We start from the raw sequence: 13,632 nt of genomic DNA on the forward strand, positions 1-13,632 counted from the left end.
AAAGGATGTTAGTTTGGTTTTTGTTTAATTTAATCATTGTGGCCCTCACTTAGCAACACAGCAGAACATGGAGTCTGGATCCTGCACTCAACTTCATCCCAAATGTAAGGCACAGTAGTCACAGAGCAGCCATGAGGCTAAGTGGTCACGTTATCTCTATGGGTTTGAACAGGAGGCCCCTGCATATTCAGGAAAGTGATGTTAAATGCAAGCCCTTGTGCTGACTGAAATTAATTGCCAGCAAATAGCCTGGCACAGATCTAAGTAGATCAATATCTGTAAAAGAAAAAGAAATAGGCTTTTAACTGCAGTATGCTTTCCCAGGTAGACAGCAGATGCTAGTGTGAGCAGGTCTCTCTCCAATTCACCTGTCTGATTGCTCTGAGCATTATCTGGGTGGAGAGCAGGTAAGAGCACGTGCCCCTCCTGGGACATGCTGAGCCTCCACAGGGCTCCAAACACCCTTCCCTGATGTCAGCTTGGGTACCCTGGGGGTTCTCACGGAGGACAGGGACTTCAGACCCAAAAGATGTTCCCAGGATACAGGAAGCATGGTGGGCAGCCCAGGGCTCGAGAGGAAGTAGCAAACTAGCTAGGATTGTGTAAGGCTGGTCATGATCGGATGGGTTTGGATGGGTTCAGGGATGGCAGGGTGAGGAACTTCCATGCTTGGAAAGCCATCTATCTGGTTTTCAACCCCCTAAGAACATAAGCTGTTTTTCTTGAGCCCATAAGTTCTCTACCCCCAAAATTGATGCTTTCATTCTGGTTGGGGTGGATCCATGAGTTCCATACTTCAGGAAGAATTTAAAATTAGTGAGGCTGGGTAAAAAAAAGTGGTCCAACTAAGATCTTGCAAATGACAGTGACAGCTAACATTTACTGAGCATTTACTATATACCAGGTTTTGTGCTAAACACTGGTATCTGCATTGTTTCACTGACCCCCCCCCCCCCCCAGAAAGACTCAACAAGTAGATGGGCTTATCAGCTCTACCTTGGATCCATTACTGAACTCTCTGATACTCTCTGAGACTTTCCTTATTCATTCCTTCAAGGAACATGGAATGAGCAGCTACAATGGGCCAGACACTGTTATAGGAAGTGAGAATACTGCTATGAACCAATCAGTAACATTCTAACCTTTGTGGAATTTATAATCCCATGGAGGAGACAGTATGCAATTTGTAACATAGTAGCAGATAATAAATGCTTCAAAGAAAAATAAAATAGTGTCCCTGGGAGCTGCAGTGTTGCCATTTCTATTGATCTGTGAAATGGGTTTATTGTGTTGATTTAATGAGAACATACTTACAATATTAAGCACAGAGCCTGAGCCTGGTTACAGTGCACCTCAACACATGGTTGCTTTATTAATATTCTCCCTCCAATAAATGTCAATTTCTTTCCCTTTCATCTCTGCAACCCCTAACAAAAGAAATACAACAGAATACATGTCTGTTTCCTGAGCTCTTGGCCACACCATTCCATGTCACGGGATTGCTTGGGCCACCTCTCTGCCAAGGTAATCTGCCACTTGTATCCCAGGGGGGCTGTGGGTTGTAGGAAAAACACACAGAGCAGAATTACCAGGGGGATCAAAGGAGCCCCCTTCTTGTGTACCCCCATGTCCCTAGAAGCCACAGAGAGCCCTGGGAGAATAATTCCAAGAGTCCCACTGGTGGACCCGCAGGAAGAAATCACTAGCATGTCCATCATGCGGCCAGGAACTTCCTAGCGAAGAGTGTTTTATAGTCTCAAGGAGTTACAGAGGATAAGCCAAGCTAACTGATCAATGGTCAGTATCACTACGAGAAAGCCTGCCAGCCCTGCATCCACACACTTGATTGGAGATGTCCATTACACACAGGACTGTAAAGGGGCCTCTCCCTTTTCCTCATCTGCTGAGCCCACTGTTCCCTCATTGTCACCCCCACAGATTTCCTGCTGGCTTCCGAGGCTGCCCTCTCTTTCATTACCCTGCTACACCTCCTCCTTCCTCCCCGCTTCTATTCCACACCCCTTGCCTCACCGGGAGGGAGTAGGGCTCCACCTCCGTGACTGACAGGAAATTAGAGGGGTGGGGGAAGAGGTGGAGAGGAGATATATTTCTGTGGTTCAAAGTTGGAGTTTGACGCTCTCCCCATAGCAACCTGGTAATGAATGGTGGATCATTTCATAATGCTGTTAATGTGGTACTTAGCTAGTTTGGAGTTAAACTGGTTTTTCTCTCCAGCCTGTCTGGGACCCTAACACTATGTGACTGTCCTGGAAAACCTGTTGGGTTATGGCTGGAGAGCAGTCGCCCTCTTGAGAATAAACTCAATCTGAGATAGGCTCCAGCTAGCTGCATATGGCTTAGGCATCCCCTGTCCCCTCTCCCCGGTCTGGAACTGAATGTTCTCATCTGGGTTGGACCTGATCATGCCCAAGGATCCTTCCAACTCCACCACACAATGTTTCTGCAACTGCTGTTAAAGATACACTGTGCCCCATCTGTCTGGGACAGAACCTTTGTGGGTGATATAATTTGCAATCCTCTTTTGAGAAGCATTAGCATCCCTGATAACTGTTTAATTGATTAACTAATGAATTTTAAAGTCATAAAGACTTATTCTGGGAATCTATGCATAGGCCCAACCAGCTGTGGGTTATCCATCTAGGGTTCTTTAGCCAGTCTTCCTATATTTGGTATAACAAAGATGACAACTGTTTTTTCCTATTTAAAAAAAAAAAAAAAAAAAAAAACCTTACTGAGTAAATCTTTGAATTAGCCTGCTGAAAAACTTTTTTCCTAGCAAGACTATGATACAAATTTGACTCAGATCTGTAATTAAAGTTTTCTTTCTCACCGTTGGGTGGATAGTTGGGGGCTATCAAAGGTGTTTGAGAGGGTGGTGGTATGTTTAGAGCTCAAGCACAGTCTGAGATCCACGGGAAGCAAAGTGCAGAATAACTGTGGTAAAGGAGGCCCAACTGAGGAGAGATGGTAGCAAGCTCTTGTGACAGCACAAGACTGGAAAGGCAGCAGAGTTAAGGATGGGGTCAGGGGCCCTGGAGAGGACACTGTGCACAAACACTTATGGCAAGGTCAAATCAGGCTTGGAAACTGTTTAGTCCTCTGGTGGGGTCCAGGGTACTGAGAAGTCAGTGCTGGCTCAAGGTCTTCAGGTCTGGACCCTGGAGGAATAGCTATGTCATTCACAGATCAGGGAGGTCAGTGGGAGAAACAGAGTTTAGGGAGGTCATGGGTTTGGTTTTACTCATGGATTTTGTAGGAGGTGAACTTGGATGAGGTCCTTGGGGCAAGGAACCCTTCAGCAAGGAGAAGGAGGAGTAATCCTGAACCAATCACACACACCATGAAGTAGGTCCATCCACTGGTCTGAGTGAAGAGTCTCAGCAGATACACAGGAATCTCCCGTCCATGGAACCTCTGAAGCAGAGCCCACCCTGCCATGTTCTCTGAGGGCAGTAGACACCGGAAGTTAAGCGTAAAGGGAAAGAACTCCCTCTTACCCATCTTGGTGTACCCAGAGACACCAAGAGAGCACACCAGGGAGTGACCTCTGTGATGTGTGTTCATTACATAAAACAAAGATGGTGACAAGGAGGAGCACTGAGGGGGAGAACGGATGGGGCTCTAGGACCACCACAGTCTCTCTGAGTGTCATTTACTTATATATTACCTAGTAGCCCAGAAGTTAGCATTAGTTGTAATTATAGAATAACTGGCAGTGACACTGGTAAGTCAGTGTGGGAAGAGCACATCGCATTAAATACAGAAATGACGCTGCCACCAGGCTTGATGAGTTAGTTACACAAGTGAAAGAAAAGTCATGGGATACAGGCAAACCAGAAATGAGTTCTTCCCCTGTGCTCTAAGACCTCTTCACATCCCCAAAAATAAGCCAGTGAAAATAGTGCTGCTCTAATGGTAGACAGGGGGGATGAATTAACACCAGAGAAATTAGAGCATTTTTATGATTCATAGATAATTCCATCTTTTCTTTATGCTTAGATGTTTGGAGAATTAAGGTCACATATACTTTTAAGGGATTTTGCTTGTATCTGTTAAATCTACTAATTGTCTACTCCTAAGAGGTTTGCACTATGTCACTATCAGCTCCTTCCACACTGGATCTTTCCCTAAGAATTCGCTGAGATATTACATATGGGCTGAATCTAGAATCTCTTTGATCCATGAACCATTCCAGCTGAATACAAAGGCCATTTGGAGGGGACCAAGGATAGGCCAGGATCCCCAGGGCAAGAAAGATGGGCTTGTTTAGTAGGCAGGTTGAAGTGAGCTCAAACCAGAGTAGGCCAGGGATGCCTCCCACTTCATTTCAGTTAAGGTTATGTGGAAGAACTTCTGGAAGTCCCAGTCCTGCCAGCTTTGAAAATCTCTCTGTACGAACCCTCCCTTTTGTGTTGTTTATTTCTCTAGGAAAAAGATATTAGCTATTAAAGGGACATTTCAACAGATTTAAGTGTTCTCAGAAAAGTAAAATGTTATTCGATTAAGAAGGTACCTTGCACTCATGAATGAGCAATAAATATTTGAGGATTTGATTTTCAGTCCTACTTTTCAAAAAGTAAGTGGACTTGAAGAGGGTTTTAGAGAATTATTTTTGAAAGATTGAAATTAGCAACCACAACCTCATCTCCTTCCACAATTATATTGCAGAAAAAAATTTTGTTTATTTTCCTGGCATATGAGAGAGCTGATTTTCCTTGGCTTTATTTTCCTCTAGTGTCTTATTTAGTGGGTGAAAAATGGAGAGGACAAAGGAATAACATGAAATACAAAGTATGTTCTCGGTTTGAGAAAGCAAACCAGAATATAACAGAGAGGCTGTTAATGTCTCTGCTCCTAGGTAAATAATTTCTGAGAAGGTTTTGGAGGTAAAAATCTCTCTCCCCTCACTCCTCTATGTGGTTTCAATACAGTGAAACGTCAGGATAATAGAAGCAAGTATTTTTGCATTTAGTTGTTCTAATGACATTAGAAATTTCCTCAGCATCAAGCATGTCTTTGGCATGTGTATCACAGGGGGGCTGAAGAAGAGGGACTTGCTCATAGGGTTCCATATGAAACCCAGCAGGTCTTACGATGGTGACCGCATCAATGGCTGCCATCTTAATGCATCAAATAACGTTCTCTTTTGTACAGCTGGTAGCTCAGGGTAGTGAGTTACTTCCAACGACCGTTTGTATGTCAACAATACAGAGATATTTGCTTGTCCCTGTTCCTTTTAACATCTGTGCTGGCTCTTTAAAGAATCCAATAAATGTAATCAAAGACCAAACAATCGAACGCCATAAATAATTCTGCTGAGAAACTGAAGAGGCCTTGGCAACCGCACATTCTCCCGATGCCTTCTGGAAGAGCCCACTGCTGCTCTGTCATTCTCCCGCTCTCTCTTTTTGTTCTCCCTTCCTGCCTTTGTCTCTATTTCTAACACATTTTTTTAATGCTTTGCAACATTAATCACTGAATATTTTCTCTAGCTTTCAAAATCTCAAACTGATATGTGGGATTGCTCATGGATCCTTTACCCCACTGGAGTCCTAAATGAGACAGAGTTACTAGGGAGGCGGAGACCCCGGCACAGGATTTTGGTTCTCTCTGGTCTCAGGAAGAGGAGAGTCTTGCAGGAAATCATCTTCCTGACCTTGGTTCAGGCTGCAGTTCTAACGAATCTTCCATAAAAGCTGTCATTAAATAAACAGCTCCTGCCTAGCTCATTTGGCCCGCTGTTATCCTGGAAGGCTCATTTCTGTCTCTTCTAAATGAGCCTTCTCTTCTCTCACAATTCAGTGGGGTGTCAGATTTTAGCAGCTAAATGAGCTCCCCATTTCTGCATATTTTCAGTTTTTCATCGTCCTTAACCACATTCATAAGGGTGCAAGTGAGAAACACTATCTGGAAAACCCAAAAGGGGAAAATTGGATCATGACGTTTTGATGAACAATATTTAGGAACATGGGCTCTACTGGAATGATCATTTTAAGTGATTCTTTTATAAAAAGGACTCGATTTAGATACATTTTCAATATAGTTTCAAGATTCTCTACTTCCCTTCCTAATGAGAATCATGAAAATATTTGAGCACAAACAAAAACATCATGCTGGGTGATTTATTTGGCACCATTAGGCAAGGGGGCGGGTTATATCATTGTATGCTATTGATCTAATTATCAGGAAAATTATTTGGTTGCCTGAGCCATGCACAGTGATTTAATGGAAGACAGGAGCCTGGTGCGTTTAGACATTGTGTCCACTGTGTGGAAGTTGTTTGTCTGTGCCTGGAGCTCCCTCAACACTCCATTTAAAAGTGTGGCCCTAATCCATACCATGTGACCATCTTCTTTTGAATTGGCTTCCACTTTGGTTATTAAGTTCCCCATGAAGACATGGAGGAGTGACATCTTACCCGTTTGGTGAGCTGAGTATCCATCATGAAGTTGTGAACGTGTTTCTCTGCTTTGGTGAGTTCCAGCTTTCGAGCCACCACAGCCACCACAAGAGCAGTGCAGCCTGCACCCTGTGGGAGGACATCAAGAGGACCAGGGGGGAGACAGCATATCATTCAAAGACAAGGTGCAAGACTCTGCGCACTCAAGTTCTCTGACTGGACAAGACCCAGCCACCCATACTGTCAAAACCTGTGGAGCCTTCAGGTCCCCACCCAAGAAGGAGTCTGTAGTGCCTTTTGGTTGGTGCTCTATAGTTAACCCTTGGGAGATTGAGTTTTCCTAGAACTAGCCAGATCTTAATGCTGTATGGGGCTAAGGCTTTGGGGAATTAAACCAATGGATAATCACCAGGTCCCCTGCTAAGTTGTGCAGTGCAGCAGGAGACAGAGGGTTCAGTATACACAGGTGTTCTCTGCCTCCTGCATGTCCTAAGCCCACTACCATCTCTAGCCCAGTGGGCCCAGAAGGAAAGAAGGCCACATGTAGACTGCAGTATGGAACAACACCATGGCTGAGAGTGTTCCTGAAGATAATCAAGTGCACAGGCAATACACTTTCCCAAAGATTGTCTCTGAGAGGGAACACTGGTTGGCACTCAATGATCATGTCTGCTCCACAGCTGAGTCTTTTTACCTGAAGGTGTAGGCTGTGACTCAGCACACAGATGGGTTCTTTCTTGCTTTCACCAAAGGCTCATGAATTCACCATCGTGCTGAGGTTTAAAAGATGACAACACTTCTGCCTACAACCAGGATATAAGTGAACCTGCAGGAGACCCTTAGGATTTTCCAGAATAATGTTCCTAGTCTGCTCAGGTTGGAAGAGAGCATGGAAGAATGTGATCAGAAGAGCAGGGTTTTGCTGAGCCACAGAATGGCAGGGCTCACTTCCTCTCTCCTAATCCTTTGGGTGCACACTTGACTGGGAAACGAGAGGAAAAAGGAAATGGCCCATTCCAATGTACTCCAATGGGTTTTTTAATGTTCTTCCCTATGCTTCTGAGTTGGCCTGAAAATACTGGGGAAGGGAGGGAGAAGATCATTACCCCCCATTCTCTGGTTGGCTATGAAAGTCAACTCTGTCCTTGGCAAGAAGGGACTGTCCTCAGAGACAATCGCCTTCTCCCTGCACATTGGCATTGCCCTGACTGCCACTTATGTAAAGAGATGATGAATTTATCAAAGCCAAAATGTAATCCTCTAGATGCCAAATAGTAATCCCAGTTTCAACTGTAAAACACAGAGCCCAGTTTAGCAGATTGAGGTCCCTGGATTAAAGAAATCCATCAGTGACATTTTACTTCATCAGGTCTAATCTAATGAAATGTGTGAGAAATGAACAAGAATATTTTTGGGGGGTGGTACTGGGGATTGAAACCAGGGATGCTCTACAAGCTACCTGTTTGGGGTTTTTGTTTGTTTGTTTGTTTGTTTGACACAGGGTCTCACTAAACTGACCAGGTTAGCCTTGAACTTAGGATCCTCTTGCCTCAGCCTCCTGAATCACTGGGATTGCTGGTGTGCGCCACCATGCCTAGCTAACAAGAATGCTGTTCAAAGGAATTGTAATCTGCCACAGAGTTGGGAGGGATGCCCAAGGGCAGATCAGTTCCTGTTCTCTTCCTGGCTATCTCTCCTTTCCTATGGCTGACAGAGGCTGGCTCAAGTGGGGTGTCAGCATGGCTGGAGTTGATGATTTCTCCTACTTTCCTGCAAGGGTTTCCATTAAAACAATCAAGTGTTTCTTGGTGCACTTGGTAGCTCACTTTTGAACACAGCAAAGTGAAAAGAACTGAGTCTGTGTGAACTTCCCTTTTCTGACCTCCTTTTCCTCTTTTGTTCAGGGACAGCTGAGTTTTCTTGGCATCTGTGACTCGCAGGAGACTGTGCCCAATTTTCAGAGGCTATGGACAGTTGGGCAGCCTGGTCTGTAGCTGTAATCAATTTAGCCAGGCCTCCAAAAGCAAAAAATAGCTTAAAAGAAGATGTCCTGTAGGGAGGATATGTGTTCCCTTTCCCCTCAACCAGGCCCAGTATCATATCTTGCCTTTATGTGGAGTTCCAAAAGCACTTTGGGCCAAAGCCCCAAAAGAGGGATATAGCATAGCGTTAAAAATGGAATATCCGTTGGAGAGGGTTCTCCCCGGGCTCTGTTCTCCTTCATCTCCCTGGGTCCAGGCAAAATTCTACTTAAATCATCCCTGAAAGCTGTGGGTACAACAGCCAAAGAAGAGTCTCCCTGCTTACCATGCCACTTTGGGAATTTCATCAAAACAATCTTCCACCCTCTCAAATTCCCAGGGTCTCTTACAGAGTGCTCTATGGTTCTTACCATGGCCCACAGCCTATCTGGTTGAATACAAGGACTTTCTAATAAGTCCTAGTGTTTTAACTAAAGAATTATCTGTCTTGAATGAGAAAGATGAATTTCTGCATAGAGGCAGGGAGGCAGACCAGATCACATTCCCCAATTTATTTCAACTAAAAAAAGATGCCAAGAGGCTGGGAATGTAGCTCAGTTGGTAGAGTGCTTGCCCAGCATGCATAAGACCCTATGTTCAATCCCCAACATCACCAAAACAACAGCAACCACACACACACACACACACACACACACACACACACACACACACAAAAAGATGCCAAGACTCTCTTGAGGACATTTCTCTGAAGGGTGCTGCCTTCTTGAGCCCTAATCTCAATTTGAATAGATAGCAATGAATATTTGCAATTTTATTTTCTTTTAGGTAATCCATTGTCTGGATGTAATTAAGGAGATCACCAATAATGATGCCGAACCTGATCATTTTCATTAGGAGGCAACCTTGTAAAGATGGAGTCAGATGCCAGCAGTCTTCAGAAAGTAAGTGATGGGCAGAGCAATGAGACCTAGGTTATTGGTCCACTCTGTGTGATTAGGGTAAAGGTGGGGGGATAGAAGAGCAAGAGAGGGGATGAGAAGAGAGGAGAAGGGAAGAGAAGGAGCAGAGGGAAAGGAGGAGGATGCAAGGAGAGATTGAGAATGAAACTGGAAACAAGTTGCACCACATCCTAAACAGCAAGGGTCAGAAGATGAGAAGCGAGGAAGAGGAGGTCAGAAAATAAGAAAAAAAAGGATGGACCGGTGGGAATGAGAGAGTCAGGAAGGAAGAAGGGAGCCTAAGACTTGAATCAGAACTGAATGGTCAGTTTTGACTTTTTAGAGGAAATAAAGGAAGTGCCATAGGACCCACCCCTCTCCCAGTCTAAGGATCACCTATCACCTTTGTTCCTTTTAGGATTATGGGCCTTTTGACTTCGATGAGCTTATCCATCTGTCAGGGCCATGCTAGCCATCTGGGAGTATAACAAGACTGCAAGGCAGCTTGGCTTTATGAGATGAAAGGCCAAGGGCCTGGTTAATTGTAGCATGTGAGAGCTCATGCGGTCCTACTGTGGAATGGTAATAGTGGCAGTAGACAGAGCTGGCATGTGAGGAGAGGACGGAGTAGGAAAGGACAGGTGAGAAGTTGCTGGCCTAGCTTCCATGAGGTCAGACTGGGGGACAAATCCATGACTCAGTCTTTTACCTTCAGATGTGCCAAGACTTGAATCACAGTTGACATCAACTGGATTCCCTGAGTCTGTCCTGCCCAACTCCTGTTCCCACGGCAGGGGTGGGTAAGGCCCACTACCCACACAAGGTAGAACTTTCCAAGGTACATGGGTGAGCAGGGGGCAGAGTGAAGTGAGGAGAAAGGGTATCTGGCAGGGGTAAAATGCCTGTCATCGACAGATTCAGACCCAAATCTGGACCCTGACTTCTCCACACCAGTCCTCCTACTTCTTGTTTCCAAGAAACATTTCCAGCTGGAAAATCTTAGAAGCTGGAAAAACAAGTATCCCGAGGGGGAAAAGTATGAAGCGTTCTTAACTAAAGAAGCATAAAATAAAATAAAACATAAATGAAAGTGACAAATGGAGGAGGGAAGCCGGGAGGATCTACAGTTGGATTCTGTTGCTGCAACAGATTCCACGTAACAACTAAAATAACATCAACCGGTTTGAAACCAAGGTGTTTCAGCAGAGGCGCATCTAAAACTGACATTAAGCAGATGTCTCCCTGAGCCCTTTTGGTACTCCTCCCAAAATGACTCAATTTCTGCTACCTTCTATTTCATCATCCTTTCCTGTTGCAGTTCAAAGAGACATCTCTCATGAAGCCATCAGGGAAAAGCTCAGCATCCCCACAGACACACTGGGAGCTTTTGTCTATTTGTTCTTAACTCATGAAGGGTCCACAGAGGGCATCCAGCTTTAGGAAGTGGCTCTACTGAGACAAAGTTACCACCAAGCAGATTTGGGGGTCCTATGGTCTCCCAAGATGCCTGCAGAACCAAAAGCCCAAAGTTGCATTGTCATTTCCAATATTGGGTACTAAATATTGACAGCTTTCCCGCTCCTGCATTGTAGCTTATCCTGAAGATCTTGTATAGAAAGATACTGGACTTTAATGTATCTGCATTTGTGGGTGAACAGTCTCAAACACATCAGGTCTGTGCCAGCAATGTCAAGTTGTCCAGACAATTATATACCCTGCCTAATGGTTGATAATTACACCGTTACTGGGTTTGCCAAGAGAAAACAATGATTAAGACCATTTACAGCCTGCACACACAAATCCTTCAATTTCCTTCCCGAGCAGGACTTGCCTTGGCCTTTGTGGTGTCCATGGCAACCAAACAGGAAGCCCTACCTCTAGTCAAGGCACTTGCAATAATAATCCAGAGATATACATCCTGTTGGGGGAAGGGGTCCTCAGCAATGCAAACCCCTCAAAGGAGTGACTCAGCTGGAAAGTCACATTGGATGGGAAAAAGCCACCAGGGTTCTATAGGCAGAAGGTGACATTAATTTGGGTAAAAACGTTTGACAAAGAGCCAGGTGCAATGGCACATGCTTGTAATTCCAGCTCCTAGGGAGGTTGAGGCAGGAGGATCACAAGTTTGAGGCTAGCCTTAGCATCTTAATGAAACCCTGACTCAAAATAAAAAATGAAAAGGCTGGAGGAATAGCTCAGTGGCAGAGCACCCCTGGGTTCAATTCCCAGTACCAAACAAAATAAAAACCTGACAATGAATAAGGAAAGCCTCCCTGTGTCTGTATTTTGAAAGGTACGTATTCATGCAGTGGGGCTGTGAGAAAGAGAAGATGAAAGGCCTGTGCTGCATTTTAATTTGGGAGGTGGGTTTGGGTTTCTTCACCTGTTAGTTCTTTCCACTTTGAACTACCTCAATTCACAAGGAACACATACTTCCTTCCAGGGAATGCAATGGACCCAGGCAGCAATAGAAGGTTTTGGAAGACAGAGCGACAGTCCACTATAGACCACTCTCCAAGGAGAGGCAGGATTAGACCAGGGGTTCCTGAGTTTTCCTTTGCTCTTTGTCAGAAGAGAAGACAGGAGATTACAGAGTCAAGGAGCCAGGGAAACGGCATGGGTCAGCTTCTTGGATGCGGCACAGTTCCATGCTGAGAGGGAGAATGGCTGGTATTTAAAAATAATAGAGGCTCCCAGCAGGGTCCATCCACCTATTGGCGCCTGGCTCTGGCGGCTCTGCCAGAGAGCTGGGTCTGAGGCACAAAGCCCATGCCCCAGGAGCAGCGCTCTGAAGGAAAGCTTCAGCCTTCAGGTGGCATTTCATTCCTTTCTGGTAGGAAGAATCTTTCCCTGGTTTCCTGGTGACAGTTGGAGCTGTGCCAGACAGACTCCTGCTAAACGATGGGAGGTGTTTGTTCCAAAGCCTTACACTTACCCATGATTTACCCCAGCCCCAGTGCTAAGCCTTTTGTCATTAATGGGTTTTTCAGGGCTGTCTGCTAATGTGGGCCTGCCCTGGATTAGAGTCAGGAAAGAGGAGAAAGCTGTGCCCACTGACCCAGGGCCTCCTCTGCTCCCAGTGACCTGAGGCTGGCTGCCCTGTCCATCACAATCAGCCCCATGAGGCCACCAGGTTGAGCAGGCTAGGGAGTAGGGGCAGGCCCTGGTACAGGTGAGGAGTCAACTGGGACCCTGCAGGAAGAGCTGGGTTCTCCCTTCCTACTGCAGAAAGGAGTCACTGATCTCACAGAAAGAGGGTCTGTCATGTCTCCTAGGAGCAACCAGGGTGAGGAATGAGATTGGAGGGAGCTCTGACAGGAAGGATGTCACAGCAGCAGGAGCAGGTGCACAGCAAGGTGGCCCTGGGGAGAGCTGTAGTATCTAACTTGGAAGCCCTAAATGTCTAATCCATCCTTTTGCCCCCACAGCCACCCCAATGCCTCCTTGGCTTCCATGCGTACCTTCCTCTTCCAGTCCTGGTTTTCTCTTCTGAAAAGAGGGTCTCACCACTGACCTCTAGGTTGGAGGTCAAAGGGCTATGGCTGCCTGTCTTGCACCCAAAACACAGCAAACCTATTGAGGGTTGGGACATGGAGGATGCTTCCAATGCTGACCAGGTACATGGCTGCTCATTATTTACCAAGCACTTTCACATAAATTGTTTCATTTGGGCCTCACCACAAGCCAGTGAGGAGGACAGGCTGGCCCTCCATTTCCACCTTACACTGAAGAGTGCTGGGTTCAACAGGTGAGGGACCACAGTGCAAATTCAGAGTCCCCCTTCTGACTTTCTCCCACACACCATGCTACAGTGGCCCCTGTGATGGGCCAGACCCATGTACCTCCAAGAGCACGGGGGTGAGGCCAGCAAAGACTACTGGCCAGGAGAAATATGCTTTGGTCACCTGGGGATGGGGTGAGTCTTGCCAGATGCCAGTGCTGGAAAGGACTTAGCATTCAGTCTAGTACCTCTATAATTCACAAGCTGGCCCAGGGCCATGTGACCAAACCAGGGCCCAACCTGGTGGCCAACACAGTCTAGGACACAGGTCCCTTCAGACTGGTTCAGTGCATTCTGCCCAACCCCTGCTTCTGTGAATTCCAGCTAAAATTGATTTGAAATGGTGTCAAGGCCCATGGGCCAGGAAGGAAGACAGTGAACTACAAGCTCTGATGCTCACTGGAGCAAGTAGAAGGTCCAAGCAGTAGCCAGCCATTTTGAGGCAGGCTATGAAGAGATCATGAACTGTCAGAAACCAGACTTCATTCCTACCTTAGCAAAGTAAATGGA

The 13,632-nt window shown here is 45.8% G+C and overlaps 1 protein-coding gene across 3 annotated transcripts in view; it reads right to left on the reverse strand.

Moving 5' to 3' along the window:
- The window catches only part of KCNN3 (potassium calcium-activated channel subfamily N member 3), a 160,098-nt gene that overhangs the window by 10,736 nt on the left and 135,730 nt on the right, over positions 1-13,632 (reverse strand). For all 3 annotated transcript variants that reach the window (XM_079117535.1, XM_079117534.1, XM_079117536.1), the window contains exon 5: positions 6,440-6,550. In XM_079117535.1, the coding sequence (XP_078973661.1) occupies positions 6,440-6,550 (111 nt within the window). The remainder of the gene's footprint in view (positions 1-6,439; positions 6,551-13,632) is intronic.

Source organism: Sciurus vulgaris (genome assembly GCF_902686455.1).
Source record: "Sciurus vulgaris genome assembly, chromosome: 1".
NCBI classification, from domain to species: Eukaryota; Metazoa; Chordata; class Mammalia; order Rodentia; family Sciuridae; genus Sciurus; species Sciurus vulgaris.